This window comes from Myotis brandtii, unplaced genomic scaffold (assembly GCF_000412655.1).
Source record: "Myotis brandtii unplaced genomic scaffold, ASM41265v1 scaffold2288, whole genome shotgun sequence".
Lineage (NCBI taxonomy): Eukaryota > Metazoa > Chordata > Mammalia > Chiroptera > Vespertilionidae > Myotis > Myotis brandtii.
This window is the reverse complement of record NW_005358597.1, coordinates 41,874-66,442: the sequence shown is the minus strand read 5'-3', so window position 1 is coordinate 66,442 and position 24,569 is coordinate 41,874. Positions and strand designations below refer to the sequence as shown.

At 40.2% G+C, this 24,569-nt stretch overlaps 1 protein-coding gene across 1 annotated transcript in view; it reads right to left on the bottom strand.

The window, feature by feature from the left end:
- DSP (desmoplakin) overlaps positions 1-20,606 on the bottom strand; it is a gene marked incomplete at its 5' end in the record, with an annotated part of 29,620 nt that extends 9,014 nt beyond the window's left edge. The window contains 18 exons of the mRNA XM_014539769.1: positions 69-152; positions 641-803; positions 2,074-2,267; positions 2,829-2,967; positions 3,409-3,575; positions 4,481-4,707; positions 4,962-5,163; positions 5,925-6,051; positions 7,124-7,278; positions 8,410-8,562; positions 9,100-9,225; positions 9,609-9,704; positions 10,468-10,572; positions 11,079-11,297; positions 13,695-13,823; positions 17,056-17,230; positions 17,945-18,093; positions 20,490-20,606. Coding sequence (XP_014395255.1) covers positions 69-152; positions 641-803; positions 2,074-2,267; positions 2,829-2,967; positions 3,409-3,575; positions 4,481-4,707; positions 4,962-5,163; positions 5,925-6,051; positions 7,124-7,278; positions 8,410-8,562; positions 9,100-9,225; positions 9,609-9,704; positions 10,468-10,572; positions 11,079-11,297; positions 13,695-13,823; positions 17,056-17,230; positions 17,945-18,093; positions 20,490-20,606 — 2,727 coding nt within the window. The remainder of the gene's footprint in view (positions 1-68; positions 153-640; positions 804-2,073; positions 2,268-2,828; positions 2,968-3,408; positions 3,576-4,480; positions 4,708-4,961; positions 5,164-5,924; positions 6,052-7,123; positions 7,279-8,409; positions 8,563-9,099; positions 9,226-9,608; positions 9,705-10,467; positions 10,573-11,078; positions 11,298-13,694; positions 13,824-17,055; positions 17,231-17,944; positions 18,094-20,489) is intronic.
- Between the last annotated feature and the right edge of the window lie 3,963 nt (positions 20,607-24,569).

Here is a 24,569-nt window from a genome sequence, read left to right as displayed (position 1 = left end):
AATCAGAAAATAATGCAGTGAATAATATTCTTGATGAAATACCAACATTCTTTGTAAAAGCAGCATACCTTAATTGAATTTGCACAAAGTTCAGCAATTTTTTGTACTTCTTCTGATTTGTCTCGTTTGCCAGAAATTTCATTATGCAAGTTCTATATAAGAAAATAAAATGTTATTTACAAATGTTAAAGTGTATATATATTTAAAAAGAAATGTTATTTCACTTTTTAACCTTTGTTACTTGTTTTTTCTCTCTCGGTTTATTACTACATGTACTGGCCTCCTATTCTCACAGTTAAACCTTAAGAGATGTGCATATGTTCTATTCAGAAAATAGAACAAAGCTCTTCAACTTCTTATCTACTCAAAAGGTTGCTTTCCAGTCAGAATTCTTTTCTGGTCCTTTTAACTCAATTTATAAAAATACTTTAGTATAATATTACATTATTTCTATAGTCATAACTGTATTTCTTTGTAAATATCTCAATTGTTTTCCTCTAGGCAGCCTTTTAAGCATTCACAGAATAGGCTAGTAATATTAATCATTTCAAACACAGGCACTGCTATGAAAACCAGAGAAAAATACAGCCTATACCCAAGTAATTTCAAAACGGCTATGGAATGACAAGTTGACTTTTACCTTCTGCTCATTTAAAAATCGCATGACTGTGTTGGAATCTCCAAACTTCATGGATTCTAAGGAATCCTGGCGGCGTTTGGCATCATAGAGCCACTTGCAGAAAGCCTGGTAGTTATCACGATAATTCCTCAGTTGCTTGATTTGTTTCTCCAGGTCCCATAATCTAGAGAAAGCACAGATAAAATTATTGAAATTGTTAAAGCACTGCAGTTGTCCCTCAAAGTATTTTATAGAGAGCTCCTATATGACCAAGCCATTCCACTTCATATTTACCCAAGAGAAATGAAAACATACATCCACACAAAAAGTTGTACATGAATGTTCACAGCAGCATTTTTTCACAATAGTAAAAAACTGGAAACAACCAAAATATCCATCAATGGATGAAAGGATAAACAAAATGTAATATATCCATACATAAAATATTATTCAGCCATAAAAGAAATGCAGTACTAACACATGCTACACCATGTGTGAACCTTGAAAACATTCTAAGTGAAAAAAGCCAACTGCAAATGACCATATATTGTTTGATTCCATTGATATGAAATGTCCAGAACAGGCAAACCTATACAGACAGAAAGTTGGGTGGTAGTGATGGCTGGTGGGTAGAGGGTTTCTTTGTGAGGATGACAAAAATGTTCTAATTTAGATTGTAGCGATGGTTACACAATTCTGAATATACTAAAAACCACTGAATTGTACACATTAAATGAATGATCTATATGGCATGTGAATTACCTAACAATAAAGATGTTTTTTAAAAGCACTGGTAGCCCTGGCCAGGTGACTTAATTGGTTGGAGCGTCATCCCATACACCAAAAGGTTGCAGATTCGATTCCCAGTCAGGACACATACCCAGGCTGCAAGTTCGATCCCTGGTCAAGGTGTGTACAGGAGGCAACCAATCAATGTTTCTCTCTCACATCGATGTCTCTCTCTCTTTCTCTCTCTCTTTCATCAATAAAAACATATCCTCAGTGATGATTAAAAAAATAAGTAAAATAAATAAAAAGCACTGCTAACAAAATGAACTACAAGCAAGATTCAGGAGATATTTTTAAAACCTCGTGTACAATAAAGCATTTCTTTGGTTAAGATTTAATTTTCATAAACTTTTAGTGAGAACATATCTGCTTCCTCCAATAATCATTACAAGAGTTTGTTTATGGGGCACAAAAGAGCTTGATCAATGTCTTCTACTATTTCCCCAAGAACCTGAATGGCACCTGGCTTGGGTTGGTTCAAGCTTGGCTATTGTGATGTACTGTCTTTCTATTTCCAACAAAGCTATCTACAGGCCGTCCATAAATAGAACACCTGTACTAACTTACATACAAAACCAAACCATTATTTTTATAGTGATTATTTCAAGTGCCATTATCTTAGGAACAAACAATTGGGAAGAAAGTGCAGAAGAAGGCTGGCATACCTGTAGTCTATCTGTTTATCTATTCTTTGCCAGCGATCTGTCAACTGTGTGACTTTTTCACTGAACTTGCCCAGATCCAGGTCATAAAGTGGATACTGCTGTGAAGTCTGGGAGTGGATCTGCTGGGCTTTCTGCAGTTCTGTCTTCATGGTGGCCAACAATGACTTCTTCAAGTTCAAGTCAGTTTTAATTTTCTGTCATCAGAGAAAAAAAGAGTATAAATTCATCTCATCTACTTCATGTCTCACTGCAAATCACCAAATAAAATTTTTTTTATAAAACTCTATAAAATATTCATATTTTTAAGTGATGATCAATTCAGGAAAATATATTTACTGATTTCATTTCCCAATAAATGTGCCAGTGATTTAGTTCCTTGTGCTACCCCATTAAAAAAGGATTCAATGGGTAAATTAGTTTGAGAAATGCTAAATATTACACTCCATCCTTTTCCTGAATAATTATAACATGTATTAATGTATTAATGGCTCTGAGAAATCCCAGAGTATAGAAACCAGTTTAACTACGTTTAGCTAGGCATTCCACAGACTAATCTCACCACAAATTACTTTCTCACATAGTTCCTACTAATGCACTCTGAAAAGCAGTGTATTAGAGATAACAATTAATATCAACATGTGTGGCCAACAAAATTTGGTCCTCGAATCCATGAAAACTTGGTGAAGCTTTATCACTGGAACTGAGTCCCTTATTACTTCCCATACCTGGGCCCCTGTGGCGTCCCTTCACATTACCTTCAGTCCACAGCGGTAAGCTTCCACTTTGTCCAGATCCAGGTAGACAGTTTCCTCTTCGGTGAGTCTGGCTTCGTAAACCTTTAACATGTCTTCTGTTTGGAGGATGGCCTGGAGCAGTGCTCGCACTGCGCATAAGCTGTAAAGACCAAAAGAGGCAAACAGCATTGCCCATGATTTCATTAAACTTTGAACCTCTGGCTCCTGCTACTATTAATGAAAGAGGACAATAGTAAAGCAGATAAATTTTTTGCCTAGTTTATAAGCTGCAGGAGCAATATACCCCTCCCGCTCCCCCATCATGCTTCAGACCACCATTCTGCATTAACTGGGGAATTCTAAGCTCCAGCCCTTAGAGCATATCTGAGTTGTAAGATAAGTTAGATCTCAGTGCAGTGAAATCGACACCCTTGGCTAGAGGAGTCTCTCTCAAAAGCACAGAATGTTAACTAAGCCTCTAGTGACAACAGAAACTGTGAGGCAAAGGATTCAGCAAGCCAAGCTTATAAAGCAAATAAGTGTGATAAAATGGAGCTTGAGCAAAGCAAAATGTCTGAGATAAAGCATTAGTTGTGATTACCTATTTAAGTAGCCATCTGTAACGCCATTGATGTTTTCCAGTTTCTGAAACAGCCCAAATACCTCATTCTGTAAATAGCAATATTTTTCCGAACCTCTGAAGTTAGCTAGCATATCTTTAAGCTGGTTGAGGACTTCAGCAATTGCTTGGGAATCATTCTGCACACTCTGTCAAAAAAGAAGGAACACTTTCTTGATTTAATTGTGTGATTCCTGTGATCGTGTTTGTCCTTTGAAAGTTCAATAAAGGTAAAGGATTCAAGAAAGGGACTGACTTGACCTTTCCTTCCTTCTTCAGGGTGGCCTTACAAACACTGTGCAACGTGACCCCTTACTTACAATTTACACCTAGGACATGCCAATGCAGTGCCCAGGTGTGGCTGGGCAGAGAAGACTGAGCTACAAGCTGAAACACCTGGGCTGTGGTCCCAGCTCCACCAGTGGCTTTGAGTTTTTACTCCACCAACCAAATCTCTCAGCACCAGTTTCCTGTCTACAAATAAAGATAATTCCACCTGCCCGGACAGCATGGCTCAGCGGTTGAGCGTTGACCTGTGAACCAGGAGGTCACAGTTCAATTCCCTGTCAGGGCACATGCCCAGGTTGTGGGTTCGATCCCCAGTGGGGGGCGTGCAGGAGGCGGCCGATCAATGATTCTCTCTCATCATTGATATTTCTATCTCCCTCTCCCTTCCTCTCTGAAGGCAATAAAAACATTAAAAAAAAAAAAAAAGATAATTCCACCTGTCTAGCCCATATCACAGGCTGTTGTAGGCAGAAGCCAAATTAATGTTGGTGAAACGTTTGAAATGAACAAAGTACTACATGGCACACAGGGAAAACACTGTAGCTTGATTCAGCAACCCACAACCTAACAGCAAAAGTGGCTAATCCCCAGCCTGGTAAACGTCTACAAATCTGGAAGCATGGGAAAGAAAAAAAGAAATCATGCCAGAAACCCGTTTTCTCGAAAATGAATGTTTCTTGCCTATACATATTAAAACCGGGAGTTTTAAAAAATAGTTTGCATATAAATATAAATACACCGGGAATCAGACAAAATATCAAAATACCTTTAGCTCGTTTATCTTCACTGTGATGTGGTGAGAAGACCCTTGGTCTGCCAGAAGGGTGTTTTTAAGAGCCATCCTGCCCTCGCAGAGCTCCATCTGCCTGCGAATCTTCTGGAGCTCTATCAGCATCCACGTTTCCTGCTTGTCATTTTCTCTGTTGGCTTCAATTACTTTATTATGGTTGACATCTTGGCAGGAACCAACATGAGTGATTTCAGTTGTGGTTACTGTAAAAATATGTTAGGACCGCAAAAATCAGAGAATTCCTAGTTAGAAGGGTGGTAGACCTCAAAAAAAAAAAATCGATACTGCATACAAATATAGCTACTTCCTTTGATTTGATTCTGAAAATTTAGAGTATAAATGAATTTTGATATATTATTTTCCAAAGAAATGATTCTGTAACTAGTTTTATGCCAACTACTTTCTTTTTAAATCTGCATGGATCGTTACTACAAAGAGAAAGATGCTCCAAACCGACCTGTCTGGTGCTGGGGGTGGCCAGGGAGCTGGATGACCAGCGTCTGGTAGTGCTTCTGGGCGTCTGTGAACTGCGACTGCATCTTCCGTTTGTCGTCATCCCCAAACATCTCCGAGCCTTGGCTGTTTCTGATGAACTCTTGGTAATGTAACTCAAGGTCAGATATTGTCTTCATGTAATCTTCCTGCCGCATCGTTTTCAGCTGGAAGGAAGCCAGGCAAAGTGATTTATGGTTGCCCCCATAGCCCGGCCAAGAGAAAGCCTGCTGAAAAGGACCCTGTGCTAAAGGGGGCTTGGGGCAATGCTCATCATAGGCCCATTGAGATACAAAAGGTCTTTGAGGCAGTACAGATTGCTCCTAAGAAACATAGCAATGGGCTGTCAATTTCTTTTTTCCTACAGAATTATATTCTTCAAAGGAAATATTATTCAGAAGCCCCAAATGTAAAGCAGAGCACAGCAATGCTGTTTTGACTAACAAGAGTAAAGGTTAAGGGGAGCCCAAAATGGCCCATTTCTAGCCCCTCTCCTCATTGCAAGAGGACCCCCTCACTGGAATTCTTAGACCCCAATTTGAAAACCACCAATCTCGTGTAACTAATGCTTTGATGTTCTGCCAATAATTCATTCCACCTTTTACTTCTATGATACCCAGTCAATAATTTATGACCTAACTTTCCATTACATCTAAAGAGAATAGGATCTAGAATATTATAGGACCTTTTCCACAGGTACTACTGGCCTGTCAGGTAACTTTAATCAGTCTGTAACCAGCCACATGTGAATCCCTCCCATTCTACATTGGACAGGCCAGAACCTCTATGGCAGGCTGAGCTGATTCTCTCAATGAGATATAACAGCATTAGCTGCACCACTCGAAGGTGTGACTAGCAGAAACACACACACTGTGGGGAGCAGCTTGGTGCCTCTTCCAGGCAGCCTGGGGTTGTCCTGGGGACATACCTTGGCAATAGTCATGGCCCTGATTTTCTCGATGTCAATCATGCAGTAGTGCCAGGACACCAGGCTCTTCATGTTGATGTAGAGTTGGTTCCATAGAGCCAAGATGGCTTCGTAGTATTGCTCGATCCTAGGAAGCCAAAGGGGAAACATGCTGAGGCTGGCTTTCAAACTTTCCCATGTCCCTTACGGGAAACCTGGCCATGCTTACATGACTGCACAAAAAACTGAAGAACTGACAGTAATGGGTGAAGGCATAATTTTCAAAACATTCAATGTTGCAATACATTTTTACTAATTTACTCCCCAAAGTACATGCTCAATGATCTATCTATATATACAAAAGGCTAATATGCAAAGTGTCCCCTCGGGAGTTCGACCTGGAGACGGGGAGTTCAATCGCTCATTATGATGTGCGCTGACCACCAGGGGACAGCGCGGAACAAAGAAAGGCCCCGGCTGGCAGCCGGCAGCCAGGGAAGGAAGACCCCCGCTGGCAGCCAGAAGGCCCAATCAGCCCTGATCACTGGCCAGGCCTAAGAACCCTACTCATGCACAAATTTTGTGCACTGGGCCTCTATTATTAGTATATTTTCAATCATTTTGATCAAAATACACAGTATGATTCTTTTGGTGTGCGTTGTTTGTTTGCAGAACACACTCTTTAGTGGACAGAGGTCTAACACTGGGCAGGACTTCAGGGAGAATGCGCCATAGAATGCTGATGGCTGCTAAGGCTTAGAAACGACACACAGGACTCATTATGCTTCCCTCCCTATTCTGAGGGAGCTGAAGATTTCCACAACTAACGATTTAGAAGAATCTGCCATGGACAATGTGTAAAATGAATATTCCACCTATTGAGGAACGAATATTGATATTAACAGCACTTTATATTTATGGCTACATGCAAGATTACTGATTGTCTAAAAAGGAAGCACTTTGAAACAATGCCTTTTAAGCAAATGACAATTACATACTCTAGCCCTTTTACAGTCAGACATTCTTTCTGATCCTCCCATAATAACTATAGTATCTTCAATACAAAATTGTAAGACATTGTAAGGGGACCTCCATGAGGTTCCTTTTGGGAGAGGGTAGTTACAGTGACAAACGGTGTGTTTAGGTTTCTTGTACAAGCATTTGCCCCATTTCTCCCCACTCCCATCATGACATGGGTATGAGGAGCTTGAACAACTCACTTGCCAGCGAGGTCCACAGCCAGAGGATTCGGAGGAGGAATAATCAGGCCGACAGAGGGCACGAGCATGTCCACGCCTCCGGGGCCAGTCACGTACCACTTGCTGCGCTCATTGTTGTCCTTCAGGATGCACTCATCCCCCTTGTGCACAATTTTCTGTAAGGCAAGCAACCCGGGTTGGGCTTTATTCATGAGTACACACTTTTATCTTTTCTCTCAAAGATAGAAACAGAAATGAAAATGTGCAAACTATTTGAGCTTTTTATCTTATTAGTTTTTCCTCCACTGAAGATTGTCTTTACACAACCCAACAATACTGATGCTTTACATAATACATGTGAGCCTCCAAGGTGTGTATAAAGGGAATTAGATGAAGTAATTTGCCAAAGTTAGCCTGGGGAACCCACTAATAAAGCAAAAACTCACCACATGGCTTTTCTTTGTTTGTGATTTTGTGTTTTATTTATTAGATTTTAATGTGTGGGAGTCACTTGTCTTATTCATTTGCTCTTAAAATTTTTAAATAAAAAATTCTGGTATCAGATCCTCAGAAAAATAACTTTCTAAATTGACTCCAGCATCTAAACAGCTTCCTAAGTTAACACTACATAGTTTCTTAAAATGGGTAGCTAAAATATGATACTATCTTAACTAGTGAAATGTAACAAGCTTGCTATTCAGGTACTGCAATCTCCATTTTATCTTCTTCTCATCTCCACATGAGTTCTTAAAACATTTCTGCATGGTAAAATAACTCCATTGTTTTATAACATTTATCTAACCAACTAAACACATTTTATATTTCTTAAGTCCTCCATAATTTTTGTAAGAAAATAGAGCTGTGGGAATTACATAAATAATTACTGAAAACAAGTCCTCTTTCCATACAAATACTTGTATTCACCACAGTGCCTGCAGAATTGGTATGCTCAATTACTGCATAAAATCTGCAATGACATGCACTCTATATGCAGCAGGATGCTCACATGTCTCATGATAGAAGTTTAAAGATAAGCATGATCACAGACTAACAAGTTTTGCCTATTAGAAAAAAAGCATGAAGACTTAGAAGCGTTTGAAAATAAGCCCTGTCCTAATCATTGACACTATCATGTGATTGTGAACAAAGCTGCCGCACTTGCTCAGCGCTTGCTACTTTGTGCACAAAAAGACATTAACTGTGGCACTGGCCGGAACCTGCACTAAGTTCTGCTCTCTTGATGGACAAAAGTCAATACCTAAAGGAAGGGAACGCTTTTGTTTCACTCTGCAGACACGAGTACACACCTGGTCTTGTTTGTAGTCACACAGAGCCCTGAGGATAATGGGCTTGCTGCTTCTGTAGTCTGGGTTCCGCGGTTTCAGTTGCACAATCTTCTTGGACTTGTTCACCAAGTTCTGTACCTGACGCTTGTATTCAAGGATTTTCTCTCGTTCTTTCTGCAATTGCAAATAAAATCATACCTTAACATACATACTCTGTGAATTTTGGGTAAGATCTTTAAATGGCATTAATGTAGCTACTGTGACATTACAAATGACATATTGCTGTATTTGCATTAGCCGTAAAAAGCCACAAATTCAGCTTTCTTCAGGGACTATGGGAACCTTTCATAATAAGCAACTCAAGAAGCTACAGAGCCGTGAATTAAATGGGCAGAAAAGAATATCATTGTGTAAAAGGACGCTGACGTTGATAAAACTTGAAGAAAGCTTTTCCAAAGGAATGTTCATGTTATCCTCTCCATTTTTATTTTGAGCAATAGTAATTGCTTTAGCAAAAGTAATTTTCAACAGCAGCTGAGCATGTAAAGAAATTTATTTTGAGAAAAGCCACTGAGAGATGAAGAAAATGCTTGTCTGAGCTTTAGACACATGTTCTATACAATAATGCAAATCCGCAGTCTGAACTGCGTCGGTGGGGGCATTTTATCTGCCCTGTGTAAGGCCGCCAAGGGCCTGGGCCTGAGATGGTACCTCCAGCTCCTTGATCTGGTCCAGCAGGCGCTGCAGGGGCATGTTCTTGTCACAGGGGTACTTCTTCCTGATGGAGTCTTGGAGGCCCTTCAGGTAGGCTTCAGTTGACTGAGCCTCTTCAAAAAACTGTTCAGGGTAAAAGTGATCCCGTGTCCATGAAAAGCAATTCAATAAGCAATATCATTTACTATTTCTATTTCAAGGACTCTCTTCCCTAAGAATCTGTTGCTAAGTGGCTAAGGAAAAGATCATAGCAGAAAATATTTTGACTCATGTGACAATAGGAGACTATTTGGTGAACAACCAGAAAAATATTTTGACTCATGTGACAATAGGAGACTATTTGATTGGTGAATGACCAGGTTACCAATCTATGGTCCTCTAAATTAAAAACCAATAAGTAGTGTTTATGCAATACTTTGAACATTGTTTTCAGTACTTTTTAAAACATTCAGAAGATAAGGTATTATGACCTACAAGACAATTAAATTATTACTAAGTATAAAAACCTGAAAGTAGGCAGCATTTTCTTTGAGATGAACATCAATGCATTTGGTGATCTGAAGAATCCAGCTCCACTGTGTCTGCAGAGTATCCATATAGGCCTGAAACCAGAAAACATCGGCTGTCTCACCACCACTCAGCCATATAGGGGCATCTATTCTACCACAGATATGTGAGCCTGAATGAAAGCTATGAAATATTTTTTTTATCTAATTCCAAATTAAGGAAACTTCTTTCCAAATATTAAAAACAGAATTTTCCAACTGGGAACTCTTGATATGATAGAAATGAAATTTTAAAACAAGTTTTAACAAATAGATACCACTAGGAGTATTAGACAAAACATTCACCCAAATGGCATAGCTAATGACCAATGAGAACAGACACTGGGGACAGCCCTGGAACAGGGTTCCTCCACCACACAAGCCCTTTCCCTAGACCATGGGAGGCCCAGGCACCCATGTGAGGGCCTGAGGGGCTTAAGGCAATTACTCTTACCAACTGATACGGATATACTTATATTTTTTTAACAGCCAATATGACCTTACCAGTGCTACCAGCTAATGTCAGCCTTGAGCACAGCCCACAGAGGGCAGTCTAGGGCAGAGGTCAGCAAACTACAGCCCCAAGGACCACAGCTGGCCCTCTTGCCTGCATTTATACATACAGTTTTATGGTCATACTCATTCATTTACATATTGTTACGGTTGTTTTCACACTACAATGGCAGTTAAATAAGTTTAATAGACACCAAATGGCCGGCAAATCTATAATATTATTTGGTCCTTTCCAGAAAAAGACTGTCAAGCTCTGGTCTAGGTTCCCATTTTATCCTAATGAAAACGTAAATCTCATGCCGCCTACCTCAATTTTGTCTGAAGCTGGATGCTGATTGAGGACAAGCTGGTCACTTTCTTGCTTAAGCTTATTGAGCTCTTTTTCCTTAACTTCCAGTTGACTCATGCGTATCTGTGAATGAACGAAAAACAAATCCTCAGGGGAAGTCACCAATGGCCTCCCAGCATTTCCACCACAGGATGTTAAAGACAAACTGCATCTGGAAATGGACAACTCCAAAGAACCTCGTTATGTTTTCCTCAAGAATTCTGGCATTTTTAGGATGGGAAAGGACGTTTGACATCACTCAGTATGTGGCTGAGGCCAGCCTGGTGATATGTCTCTCCAAATTCACACAGGTAAAGTGACAGAGCTACAACAAACACTGCGACTTCCTAATTCTAGGTTTTAATGCACCTTGCTACTACGCTACACCACTCCAGGATATGTGAGAGAACTAATTCTTACACTATCTACTATCTTCTGGGAAGTTAATGCATTGTCCCCCATAAGTCACTGAAAGGAATGGTTTTTCATGACCGTTTTAACAGGCTGGATTACAACAGGCTGATGAAATTATTGCGAGTCCATTCATCCCCGCCTCCAGGCAAGCATCTACTACTTAGAGACAAGCTTACGGAGAAGGCCTCCTGTTTCTGGGAGATGTTGGTGTTCTTGTCACTCCAGTCATAGAGCAGCTCCTCCTCCTCGCAGTCGTTGATCCACATGATCTCTCGGGACGTGGCCTGGATGATGTTCTGCAGCTGTCGAAGGTGATCCATTCTCTCAAAGGACGCTTTCTGCACGGGACGTTCAAAAGCAGCATTAGGATACCTATATGCAGTTAATGGTATTCCCTGCAGATTTCACAGATACACCCATATGGTCCCTTTTAAAAAGAAAACCCACAAGAATCAGTAAAATATTAACCTCTTGCATTCACTGACCACCTGGTATGTGACCCAGCCAAACTTGCGAGGAGCAAGGGAGCAGTTTTAGATTCCCTGAAACAGCTGAATCCAGAAGGATCTTCATTCAGATACTGATATTTGGGTTCAATAATTAGTTTTAGACTATACCAGGGAAAATAGGATTATTCAAGAGATAAATCAAGCTTTTTCTGCCCTTTCCTACACCCCCAAAATTTAGGCTGCCATCAGTCATACCCGGAACTAATAGAAGTGCCACTATTAGCCACGTTATTTAAAAAGTAGCACTGCCAATAAGAAACTACTGAGAAAGTGAAGATAGGGCGACACAGGCAGAAGAATGGAAATAAGATGAAATAGAAAGCTCAACCTAAAATAAACCTATGACAGTATTAAATCAAGATTTGCTTTTCAGTAAACCAGCCACATTGATAATTAAAATACTGTCTCCTGGAAGCAACAGGGGCTGTCAGCAAGGAGACCAGGGAAACAAAGCTTCCGCCACAGGGACTGGGGTTTAGGAACAGCTTCAGCCACCGTGGGTGCCAGTGCCCAGCGGAGAGCTGAGACACCCGGCTGCGCTGGCTGCTTGACTACATATCAGAGGCAGTGCAGTAGACCAGCCTGTTGTAGAGATGGTAGAAGTGGGGAAAAATGTTAAATGGTGGCCCCAAAATAAATGTTATTAAAGTATTTAACTTTTAATTATACAAATAGCACAATCATACATTCTCCTTATTTAAAAAAAATAAACATAACCAATAAAGCCAAAATTTACTCCAACCCTCTGGATCAGTGGTTCTCAACCTTCCTAATGCCTCAGCCCTTTAATACAGTTCCTCATGTTGTGGTGACCCCCAACCATAAAATTATTTTCGTTGCTACTTCATAACTGTAATTTTGCTACTGTTATGAATCGTAATGTAAATATCTGATATGCAGGATGTATTTTCATTGTTACAAATTGAACATAATTAAAGCATAGTGATTAATCACAAAAACAATATGTAATTAAATATGTGTTTTCTGATGGTCTTAGGCGACCCCTTTGAAAGGGTCATTCGACCCCCAAAGGGGTCTCGACCCACAGGTTGAGAACCGCTGCTCTAGGAAATCTTCCACCCACAGGGACCTCTCCCAAGTTGGTGTGAAGGTGAACCCTCACTGGTCTGGCAGTGCCATCTCCCCAAGCGAAGGCCTGATCACTGTCACTTAAAGACTCATTGTTACATACTTGTAAAAGTTTGAAAATATGATTTAGGCCCTAGCTGGTTTGGCTTGGTGGATGAGAGCGTCGGACCGAAGGGTCCCAGGTTCGATTCCGATCAAGGGCTTGGGTTGTGGGCTTGGTACAACCTGCAGGAGGCAGCCAATCAATGATTCCCTCTCATCATTGATGTTTCTATCTCTCTCTTCCTCTCCCTTCCTCTCTGAAATCAATAAAAATATTTTTAAAAAAAAGAAAATATGACTTAGGACTCCCTAGGTCTTAGGGAAAATGGGTCAGATACTCAAGTGGACAAACGAAAGGCGAAAAAGAAAGCCAGGAAAAAAAGGAGGATGAGTAACTCTGTTCTAAGAAAAAAGAAAAAACAGTATGTTGCCCTGGCCTGTGTCGCTCAGTTGGTTGAGCATCATCCATGCACCTCCCAGTCAGGGCACATGCCCCGGGTTTCAGGCTCAATCCCCTATAAGGTGCATGCAGGGGGCAGCGAGTGATGTTTCTCTCTCACACTGATGTTTCTCTCTCTCCCTCCTCCTTTCCTCTGTCTAGAAAAAAAATATTTTTAATTCTTTGAAAAAAACATATAAAAGTCTGGGGGGAAACTGAGCGCTTAAAATCAAATGAATATTTTATGTTGTAATTCTCAACCTAGCTTCGAGTCAGTCCTTTTAGCAAAGGAAAGGTATCAGGATGCGACATAATTTCCCTCAATAGAGATACATTTTAATTACCACATAGAAAAGAATTCACCAAGGACATAAAACTGTATGACTGTTGGATTTTCTCTATTTGAAGAGATACTCTGCATTCTGCAGAAAAGAACTACCACCCCCGAAACACTCACTTACAAACTGCACACAAATGAGTGTTTGTACACCCTTAGCCTTTTGTTTAACTGCCCCCACCCAGGGTTAACGCAATCTCTGGTAGATCTATCAGATTCTACTTCCTCATTTACGAGATGGGATTTTTAAAAATTTCCAGTCATTTGGGAAAGTAATCATAGACTAATGTTTCAGACAGAACTGGCTGGGATCAAGTAACTACACAATCCCTCACTACGCTTTTTGGAGACTCTAAAGTGAAGCATTTCAAAGTACCAGGTCGGCTTTAATTTTGTCCAGTTGCCAGCGGTAGTCTCCGATAGCATTGTGGATGCTCCTGTGGCTGGCGATGTGCTGCTCCACCGAGGCCAGGTCCACGCCCCAGGAGACCATGTCCATCTCCGCCTGCCGAGGGAGAGAGAGCGCCCTTCATTTCTGATCCTGGGCATCGGACACACCTTACCTACAGCATCAGGGGTCAGAGTGCCAGGGCCACACGTAGATCCACTCAGATCAAACTGAAGATGGAAATATTCAATGTTGAAACCAAAAAAATTTTTTTTAAAGACTTGGGATTTCCAAACAGCTAAGAGGGGTTGCCGAATACTTCCCTCAACTTGTCTGACCCCCAGCTCAAGATGGGCTGAGAGGTGATTTAGAAATGAGATCCTTGAAGCATAGATGATGTCCTCTGAAGAAAAAAGTCTACATGTGCATATGCAAGTGGCATATGCGCACGCGAGCGTGTATGTGTGTGTGTGTGTGTGTGCACCTGTGTGTGTGTGCAATACCTATGTGCCACACCTAACATATAGTATGTCATAAAATACTGATAAGTTTCTATGGTTAGTCATTTTAAAATGGGCATCAAAACAATCATATACTACTTCCCAAGCTAAAGAGGTAACCTAAAAGTATTTTTGTTGTTTTTCTTTAACTTGTTTTTGATTAATATAATTTGTTTGACTCTTTAAATCCAGCATTCACTGGATGCCTTTCGGGATACAAAACTACCTATGGCCCATTTCAAAGAGAAGTTACAACAAATATCCAATGCCTGACCTTCTATTAATATTGGTAACATTGAGATTGTGGATTTATATTAGCTTTTTAAAAATTAAATCTAACTTCCTATTTTGTCTCCACCGCTTCAAATTTAAGAATGTCCCATAATAAGAATCAAACACATTGTTCCACAAATTTCATACTGTGGCCAGACTATTATCTCATCTTTCTTTTGCATGAGCTCATGTACATTTCCAAATCACCTGTGTCATCTCCAAGACATGCCAAGGGCAAACATTCCAGTCTCGTATTACAGCAAGAACATAACACATGTTGTTCTACGCCACATCCGTGTTCTAACACACTTGGCAGGCTTTCAGAAAGGGGAGCCATTTCAGAGTCAGACAACTGAAATTTACCCAGGACTTTGACCCTTCTCTCCCACAGCTCACTTTGGGTTTAACAGAAACAGGTGAGTGCACTGGGAAGTTAATAAGATGACCAGGCTCCTGCTCAAGCCCCTCATTACCAACCTTGTGTATAGTATCTGATTGGTCCATCAGCACAAACACAAATCGGGGAAACAAAACAAAAACCTGGCACAGGAGATGTGTGACTGCCTACTCATTGTGCTGCTGGGGACACTGTTCCCTTATCAGCTGGGCCCTGTGGCTCAGTCTCCTGGGACAGAGAGGAAGAATGCAAGCTATGCTTTGGGAAAGAGGGGATAAGAGAAAAAGGGCCCAAAAGAATCCCAGAGCAAACCAGCAATAAATGATGAAACTGCATATTCTTTTGACAACACAGGGGCCATCTGATCTGAAAAGCATGGCTCATAATGATGAAACTGCATATTCTTTTGACAACACAGGGGCTCACCCACTGTTAGAAAGGCTCCCTACTCCATGACAGACAACTGAGTCCGTGTAATATGCCATTTTCCAAAATCTTTAAATGTTGAGCCTTTGCTACAAAGAAATTCTTACAAAGATACACCCAACATGAATACAGAAAATGACAAATTCTGAGTTGTCATTTTACATAACTGTCATAGGAAAAAGAAATTAGAGAATTGGACGTTTCATAATTTGGTTCAAAGGTGTTTAACCTAACATCGCAGATCCTTAAGCCCTATTAAGCCTTCCTTTGACCTCTCCATTCCCCAGGTACTGAAGTGCCACCCCTTCCCCAGTCCTATCTGAGCAGGATTTTATTACAGTTCAAACACAGTATTTAATCCTACTCTTTTCTGCATAAAAATTTGGCATTTGGATATGTTTTCTTCAATAATATTCATTTTCAGGGCCATGGAACATAATTTTTGAAACGACAATCTCTGGCATGGTGCCAATACCTATAAAATGCTCAAGGAATGTGTGTTCAGAGATTAGAAGGGAATTTCACAGTATACAAATGTTTAATCACTATGTTGTACATCTGGAACTTATATAATATTGTATGTCAATTATACCTCAACTAAAAAAGTAGAAGGGAATTTGAAAACATGCAATTAGGCTTGTATTTAGGTATCGGGGATTAATAACTTAACTTTTATCCTGCCTCCTGTAATAGTGTTATATAGCCCTTATAATAAGTGGGAGGAAAAGTAACGAATGACTATGTAGTCCCCTAAGCCCTCACCACTTAGGAAAATACACATACAAAAAATTTTAGGTTGTCAAGAGATTTTAGAACCACTGCTAAATTGGCCCAAGAACAAGTAATAAAACCAGTGTTTCTTACCACCACAACCACACTGCATAACAAACAATCTCCCCACAACTTATCATTCTGACATATCCACCTTCTCAAGAGACGGATGCTTCACTAGTGCAGGTTTTCATTATAAAATTCCCATCGACATGATTATGGCACATTTCTACTGCCACCTGTTCATTACAGTGCATAATTACCACATAAAACAACAAAATAGTAATTAACATTGAAAAATACTTTGTAGAAACTCCGGTTCTCGGGAAGGCTCTGCACACTTGTGTTGCCATGACTTCACTTTACTCCCACACACAGGGACCTGCGATTGCACAAGACAGCTGACACTTCAAAATATGAGGTGAGCAGCCAGTGAGTCCAAACCAGAATATCCAGTTTTAGCCAGTTTCCAGCTCCTTCAATTTTGTTAACATTTTAAATGAGCCTCCACAACATTCTTTTGCTTTTTAAGTACCTATCAGCGACACAGATGAGATCAGCTACCACTCAAGGAGATCAGTGTAGTGTGTTAGCACATTAAGTCCCACAACAGATGATTTTCTGGTTGTGCACAGAAAGAGCTAGATAGTTAAAATCTACTACTTAAATTATCCCTGTCAAATATTACCTGTGTGATAAAGTTTGGCTATACAGCAATAAGGCTAATTCTCTGAGCCATACCAGGGGAAAAGAACTGACAAGTTTCATACATTTCAAAATAGAAGCCCACTTTCAAATTGTATAGGAGGAAAATTCCAAAAGGAGCAAGTCGTTGCTGCAGCTGAGGGTCAGCACACCCATTGTGCTCCTGACTGCCAGGGCTGCCCCTGCCCGGTCCATCCCCTGCCCAGTCCATCCCCCTGGCCTACAGACTTGGAACGTTTGAGAACAGCCCGTGTCCCTCTGGAAGCTGCTTACTTACCCTCTGCTGCCTCATCCACCCCAGACATTCGCTGGTGAGGCGCTTGGTGAATTCATCCCACCCGGAGCCGCTCTGACAGGTGTACCCTCCACCACCCTTGGAGCTGGCCCTTCGGACTCGAGGGACGCTGATGGCTTTGTACAGGGCCCGCATTTGCTCCTGGAGCTGCAGTAGTCTGAAAGGAAAGGAAGACAATTATCCCCGCACAGGAAACAGCCCAGGAAAACACCCCTTTTCTGAGTCTCCTTTGTGTCAGTGTAGAGGCCACAAATGTTTTATTTGAAGAATATTTTTCTTTACCACTTGATGTGAATCTTGATCACATACAAAAACATAAATACAGGGTATTATGATACTCAAAGCCTGAAATATCATAGAACATGCCTTGGCTTAGCCTAACCTGGCCACACCTTCCGCTTTCTCATGAGTTTCACCATGGGAATTTTGAGAGCAAAATTCCAGGTACCCTGAGAACAAAATCAGGCTGCACGTCTCTGCTTCAAACTGCATTTCCAACTCTAAGACTCTCAATTTTGTTTTCATTAAACTGAGCTTGATTTGATATCAGACTCTCAGAAGACAAGTGTGCCAAAGGCCTTTGCTGTCCCCTCAAGAGAGGTACAGTGAACATCTTCTAACTCAACTCTTCAAAATACACACCCTCTTAGGCAGGTCTGTTCAATTCTCATGGCAACTTTGTGATTCCACAAAAGATGAAGGTGGTGATTTTAGTCACTTTGGATTAGAGAGACATAAAGATGCAAAATACCAAATAAGCGAGCCTGTCCTTTTGAATATCGGTGCTTCTTTCAAGAGAAGACCTAGGTCCCAAGATTGAGTGGAACTGGCTGTGCGACATTCTCCCGCATTCATGCTCTCTGGGGAATACCTTTTCTGATAAGCATCGCAAGGCTGGCCCATCTGCCGCATCTCTCTGATCAAGCTATCCGTAATTTCCATCTGGTCATTGGCCTGAGCAAAACACTCATCCAGTTCTCTGCTGCGAGCCAGCTGTATTCCATCTCCATATTTCAGTTCCTAAAAGAAAGGATATGAGAGGGTCTTTAGCCAAAACCTGTGGACCGTACTTTAAATCTTCACCGGGCTTTTAAAAGTGTATTTACAGATTGCTGATCTTTCCCTCTCTTCTGTATCTTAAATGCCTATCTTTCATATTTACACACAACTCTCAGCTAATGGGAATATTTCTGAGGTAAGAACACAGCGCCATTACACTGGCTAAGGTCTTTCACACACAAACTAAACTTTTGCTGCATCTTATGAGAAAATAATGTTTCAGTTCTTAAAAAGAAAGCTCTCTAACCCACTGCATTCAGACAAGGGATTTCCTGGTTTGGATGATGCACTGATTATGTGAGATGTCACCTTGGAGGAAACTGAGTGATGGGCACCCAAGACTTCTTGTGAATCTAGAATTATTTTGCAATAAAAAGGTTTTTTTTTAAAAAGGAAGCTTCCTCTGTTCACATAGAAAGGCTGATGCTTCAGTGCCGTACATACATGAGATTTACCTAGAATTTTGGAATTGCTGCTTTCATTTGGCTTCAGCCAAATGACCCTTATTTCTCTGAACAGAAGTGTTAGTGGACATGGTACATTTCCCTGACATCACTGCACCTCAGTGCATATAAATATGAGAACACGATGCTATGTAAATCTGTGGAAATACATGTAAAACGTATCTATAGTCATCGCAAACTGTCCAGGACTGGGTGTGAATGTGTTCAAAGTGAAGTCACTAGTGCCCCTGCTCAGCTTTCTGTAAAGGAATCATGTGAACATTTTTTTAAATACATTTTTTATTGTTGATAGTATTACAGATATCTCCCATCCCCCCTCCCCTCTTTACCTTTCTCCTCCGAGCCTCTACTCACCCCCCAGGTCTTCACTACCCTATTGCCCGTGTCCATGGGCTATGCATGTAAGTATTTAAGTTCTTTGGTTTATCTCTTCTCGTCGCCCCAACCCCACATCGAGGTATATCAACCTGTTCCATGCCTCCATGCTTCGGATCTTATTTTGTTGATCAATTCATTTTGTTCATTAGATTCCAAAAAAATAAGTGAGATCATATGATATTTGTCTTTCCCAGACTGGCTTATTTCACTTAGGATAGTATTTTCCGGGTCCATCCATGCTGTCCCAACGGGTAAGAGATCCCTCTTTTCTACAGTTGCATAATATTCCATACTGTAAATGTCACGCAGCTTTTTTTATCCAATTGTCTACTGATGGGCACTTGGGCTGTTTCCAAATCTTAGCTATTGTAAATAATGCTACTATGAACATAGGAGTGCATACATTCTTTTTGATTGGGGTTTTGGGGTTTTTAGGATATATTCCCAGAAGTAGGATCACTGGATTAAACAGAAGTTCCATTTTTAATTTTTTCAGGAAACTCCATACTTCACGTGAACATTTAGAGGTGTGTATTTCAAATCAGGTACTTGAAACAGCCAGAACTAGAACAAAGTTGGTTTGCTGAGCCCCAAATACCTTTTTACATGGATTAAAGTAAAGTTGTCTTTATAACTGGAAAAAATAAACCAGAACAAGAACCCATGCATTATTTAAAATTAAGAAATTAGAACATTAAGATAGTCTTGAAAGAGATATATAAATTCATTTGATTAATCCCTCTTTTTATTTAGCAGTGGTCCTGTGGGATGAGCCAGATTCCAGATATAGCCCATGCATTAATTAATGTTAGCATCAAGGAGACTGAAGAGGTACTATAAATTGGGGAAGGAATGGAAAAAGTGGCTTTGGCCCCACCATTTTCTAGCCTGTTTTTAGCAAACTCAGAGTTAATGTGAATGCTACCGTCTTTTAAAATAAACACTTTAAACAGGAAGAGCATCATGGGACTCGTGATTTCTAAGCTTGTTCCAATGGGATCAAAACTTTCTCAGTAACATCAAGGAATATCATAAGGCTTTCATAAATGTTACCATTTTTTCCTCAAATTTCAATAGCTTATTTTAACATATAGTTTCTCAAATAAAATTGTTTTTACAATATGGTTATTTCCCCCCCCCCCCCCCCCCCCCCAAAAAAAAACTTATTAAATTGATGGTGTACATCACAATGCAGTGACATACAGCATTTCTAGGAAAAGAAAGTATTAAAAAATAAATGACAACAGGTTGCTGGAATTCCAGCAGGTTGTTGCAACCTGCAGTGCAAACATTTGTTGGAAAAAAAAAAAGTGTAAAAACTGGTTTCCATTGTTAAACCAACATTACAAGCAGGTTAAGAAGATATACATCGCTATCTCGTCTGTTTTGAAAAGATAATCTCCAAACACTGAGTGAAGGAGGGCAGTGAATAAGGACGCACAGGTGAGGGCGAGGAGAGTAAGCCAACCGGGAACAAACGGGGCGTGGGTGATACTTGAGAAAGAGAAAGCTTACCGGCTGCACAATCAGCTCGGCCCGCATCAAGCAATCCGAGCAGTTCTGCAGGAGCTCCTGGATGGTGTTCTGGTTCTGGTGCCTGGATATCGTTCCAGTTTGACTGATGAGACAAACACAACAAAGCAGGCATGAATGATTTTTTCAATTCTGAAGTAATTTCAAACTTTCAGAAAAGTGGCAAAAATGAGTCAAAACACTCCTGCAGTCCCTTAGCCCAGATCCCCCAATTGTTAACATTTGCTGAGTAACCTTTTCCCCCCTCTCTGTATGTAAAAGTGCATTTATACATTTTTCTGAACCATTTGAGAACAGTCATGTCCCTTCAACCCAAAATATTTCAGCATGAAATTCCTAAGAATAAAGATACTCAACTATATAACCACAGTATAGTTCCCAAATCAGAACATTTAAAATGGATTGAATACTAGTTTCTACGCTACAGAACTTTTTCACATGTTTCTAATTAGCTCAATAATGACCTTAACACCAAGTTATTTGTGTGTGTGTGTGTGTGTGTGTGTGTGTGTGTGTACACGTGTTTTTTTTTTTCCAGGTCCAAGGTCCAACCCAGAAATACTCCTTTGAGTTGTAAAAACACATTTCTGGCAGCTTCTCTATCACACCTCTTGCTTCCCTTCCACCACCACCACCACCCCCTCTCTGACCCCCAATATCCATAAAGCCCAGCCCCCAAATCCCTGGGGGAAGACCTCAGAGCATAAAGGTGTTACTGGCAAGTCTGGCTACAGGAAATAGTAGGAGACAAGAGAAAAGCTTATTCAACGAACATACTTTCTGTAATCACAGGGAAAGAAAACAGTAGTAAAGAAATAATGGTGTGAAGAAAGTGATGGATATTTAAGCATCTTTAATGCAAAAAACAAGCCACTTTTCCTTTCAAGATGATCCTAGAATATTTTTCTCTACAATGATGCTCATCCACATGTACATGTTAAATGAAGCACTTTTCTGGAAGAGGTGTGATAGAAACCTTAAAACAACAGTGGTGCTTAAGAAGAAAGATTGTCGATGTTCCATATTTTAAAGAAAGACATTACAGGAATTTAATTTGCACCAGATGTAAGTAAAAAGAGCAAGGTATAATAATACAGTCTTACTTTTAATTTGCCTGGATACATTAGGCCGCAGCACAGCCTACTATAGTTCAGTTTAAGACAGATTTAAAGCATATTAAATTATTGTTTGATGATCGGGAAAAGGCCTCACGAATGGGCTACAAGAAGCCTGAGTCCCTCGTGAGACGTCACAGCCACCCAGGCTTTTGGCCAGGGCCGCCTGTAGATAAAACTGATTGATGCCTGTTTGATGTACTGGATTTTCTCTTTTGTGCATCTGTGTCTGTGTCTGGGGTGGGTATGTCTGTCAATGTTTCAAAGAAAGAATTTCACTGTTTGAAAAAAAGGGTTTGAAAAACACAGGCTGTGCTATGCATACTTGGGGTAAAATCACAAGAACATGGGAACTTCTCCCACCAGGCCTCATTCTGTGTCATTTCACATCAGGAAGCACTCACCGACTTTCTCTCTCCGCCACCCATGTGGTCCCTCCCTGCAAGCAAGGCTCCCCAACAAGCCAGCACTAGCTGAGTGTGTGTGGGTGAGGACCCAAGCTTTCCCTGGGAACCACTCCCAGGTGATGACATGGCTCCTCCAGGCAGGCCCAGGCGATGTGCCGATGTGCCGCCTGCACTGCCCACCTATCAAAACCAGGTCACCACACCCCCCATGAATGCAGTCAGTCTTTCTTCCACTCGGAATTACACGGGAAATCTGGCACACTTCTCATCCCGCTGAGATATAAACAGGACTGCTTCGGTTGTCTAAACTTGCACAAAATTCCAATTGACTTAGAACCAGAACACTTTCCAAAATGTACTTATTATCAAATAGAGGGAAGAAATTCAAGAGACAGGAGAAAAACTTCAGAAATACAGAAACCTCATTGAGAACCTTAGGATGGATAAGGAATAAGGAAGGTCCTGTGTAATTACATTTGTTTTCTTTCATTGAAGGGAGATGAGAGTAGCCTTTCTTCTGAAACATTTAGTAATTCTGTTCAGCTATTTGGTTTACAGGGTAACTCCCACAAAGATTGCCGGTCCCTAGGACATAAGTGAAAGGGCTATCCCTTAGCATAATGGAAAGTCCAAGCTTCTTAAATGATTTAATAATATGCACTCCTGCAAAACTATCATAAACCGAGCTATTAGGCAGAGGCAGATGGGGGAAACTGGGTGAGGAGTATGAGAACTCTCCAGTATCTTTGCAACTCTTCTATAAATCTAAAATTATTCCAAAATAAAAATGTATTTTAAAAAAGAGAGACCAACTCAGCTGTGAATGAATATACCAAAGTGTACATATGTCTTTTTAAAGCCAGTTTATGACTAAATTCATTTGACAACAAAATATAAAACTCACCAGCTTCTTTTTACCCAGTTTCTAGAGTAGTTAGTTACAGGACACTTAACTGTATCCAGGAAAAAGAAAGGTGAGGCAATTAAAGGTTGGTTTAAAATAGTGAACTTTCCACGTTTTTTCTTTTTTTGGTCCCATCCGACTTTTAGAAGACATTCCTACTTCTAGAGAGAGCAGTTGACATGTCTATTAAGATAAGTCATCTTATCTGCTTCCCCTCACTCTCATGCATCTGAACTTAAAAAACAAACAAACTTCATATGCTGTTAATAATACTAAAAAGAATTATTCATGCTTACTGAAGGACTTGCATAAGTTTATCACACATGCCCTTGATATCCACTAAAACCCTATGGGTTTTGCTTGACATTTTAGTAAACAGATTAATAACTATGTAGAAAAGAGGAATTGAATGCACAAAAATGTAATCCCTGAAACGGTCAAAAAATGGAAAGCTAACGTGTTAGAACAATGTAATGAGGAATCTTTGGTATTGCTATTTGTCTATAGAAAACTATGATCTGATTAACCGAATTTCATCTTATACATAACTTCTGAAGACTGTCTGGTCCTTAAAGCAACACCTTCCTCTCCCGTCTTTCATCTGTCAGAATCTCACTTCAGTCTGAGAGTGGCTAAGGACACCCTTTGGAAGCTGACCTAGGTGAGAAAGGGAACCTTTTGAAGAGCTCAGTCATCAAAATGAAATGGAGGAAGGGAGACACAGGCCCTGAGGTTTAATGACTGTGGGAAAGACAACCCACCTTCACATTTCAGTTTGCTGCCTCAGCCCATAGAAGAACCCACACAGAACTGGCAGCACTCAAATCAAGGAGGAAGTGCAGATAGAAAGAATTTTGACCTATGGGGTCAGTCGGGTGTCAGACACTCAACACTGTGCAGAGCTGGATTCTTCAGCATGACAGCCAGGAGAGCTTGCTTCAGGGAACATTGCATTTTTTTAAGTTGTGTGTCTTTTGAAAATTTGTAAGTCACATCCTATTTTTATTGACCTCATTACATTTTAGATTTTTTTTTTTAATCTCAGAAATTTTCTAGACCTCAGTTTTTCATCTGTTAGGTTACACGGTACCTAAGATTTCTCTAGCTCTTGCTTTCTATAACTCTATTTTAAAAAACTCATACCTCCTTTGAAAATAATCCAAAAGTCTATGTTCTGTCTAATGATAGTAAGTTTCCACTTCAATTCATATACTGAGTGTACTTTGGGAAAATGAAAAATTCTATCAAATGTGAAAAAATAATTTTTAAATAAATGAACTTATTGAACAAGAGTGTAAGGATATTAAAAATCTCTTGCCTTGAAGAAATTTTCAGTGTTGGTACATATAGGTGTTAGGGGTGCAGAGATTTTAATCCATGTTAGGATTGAACTAACAAACTCGAAGTTCAATTTTTAAATCCCATTTCAGTGGCATGAAGATGAAAGATGGCATGAAAAGAAAAAAGGAAAGAAGAGATGAAGAGAAGAGAAGGGAAGGGAAGGGAAGGGAAGGGAAGGGAAGGGAAGGGAAGCTCATTTGGGCCAAATCAATGAAAAAATTGACTTCTTAAGCTAAAATTAAAAGCTGTCCTTAAAAAAATAACATTTGCTCTTAAAAGTTTTTAACTTTCTGAA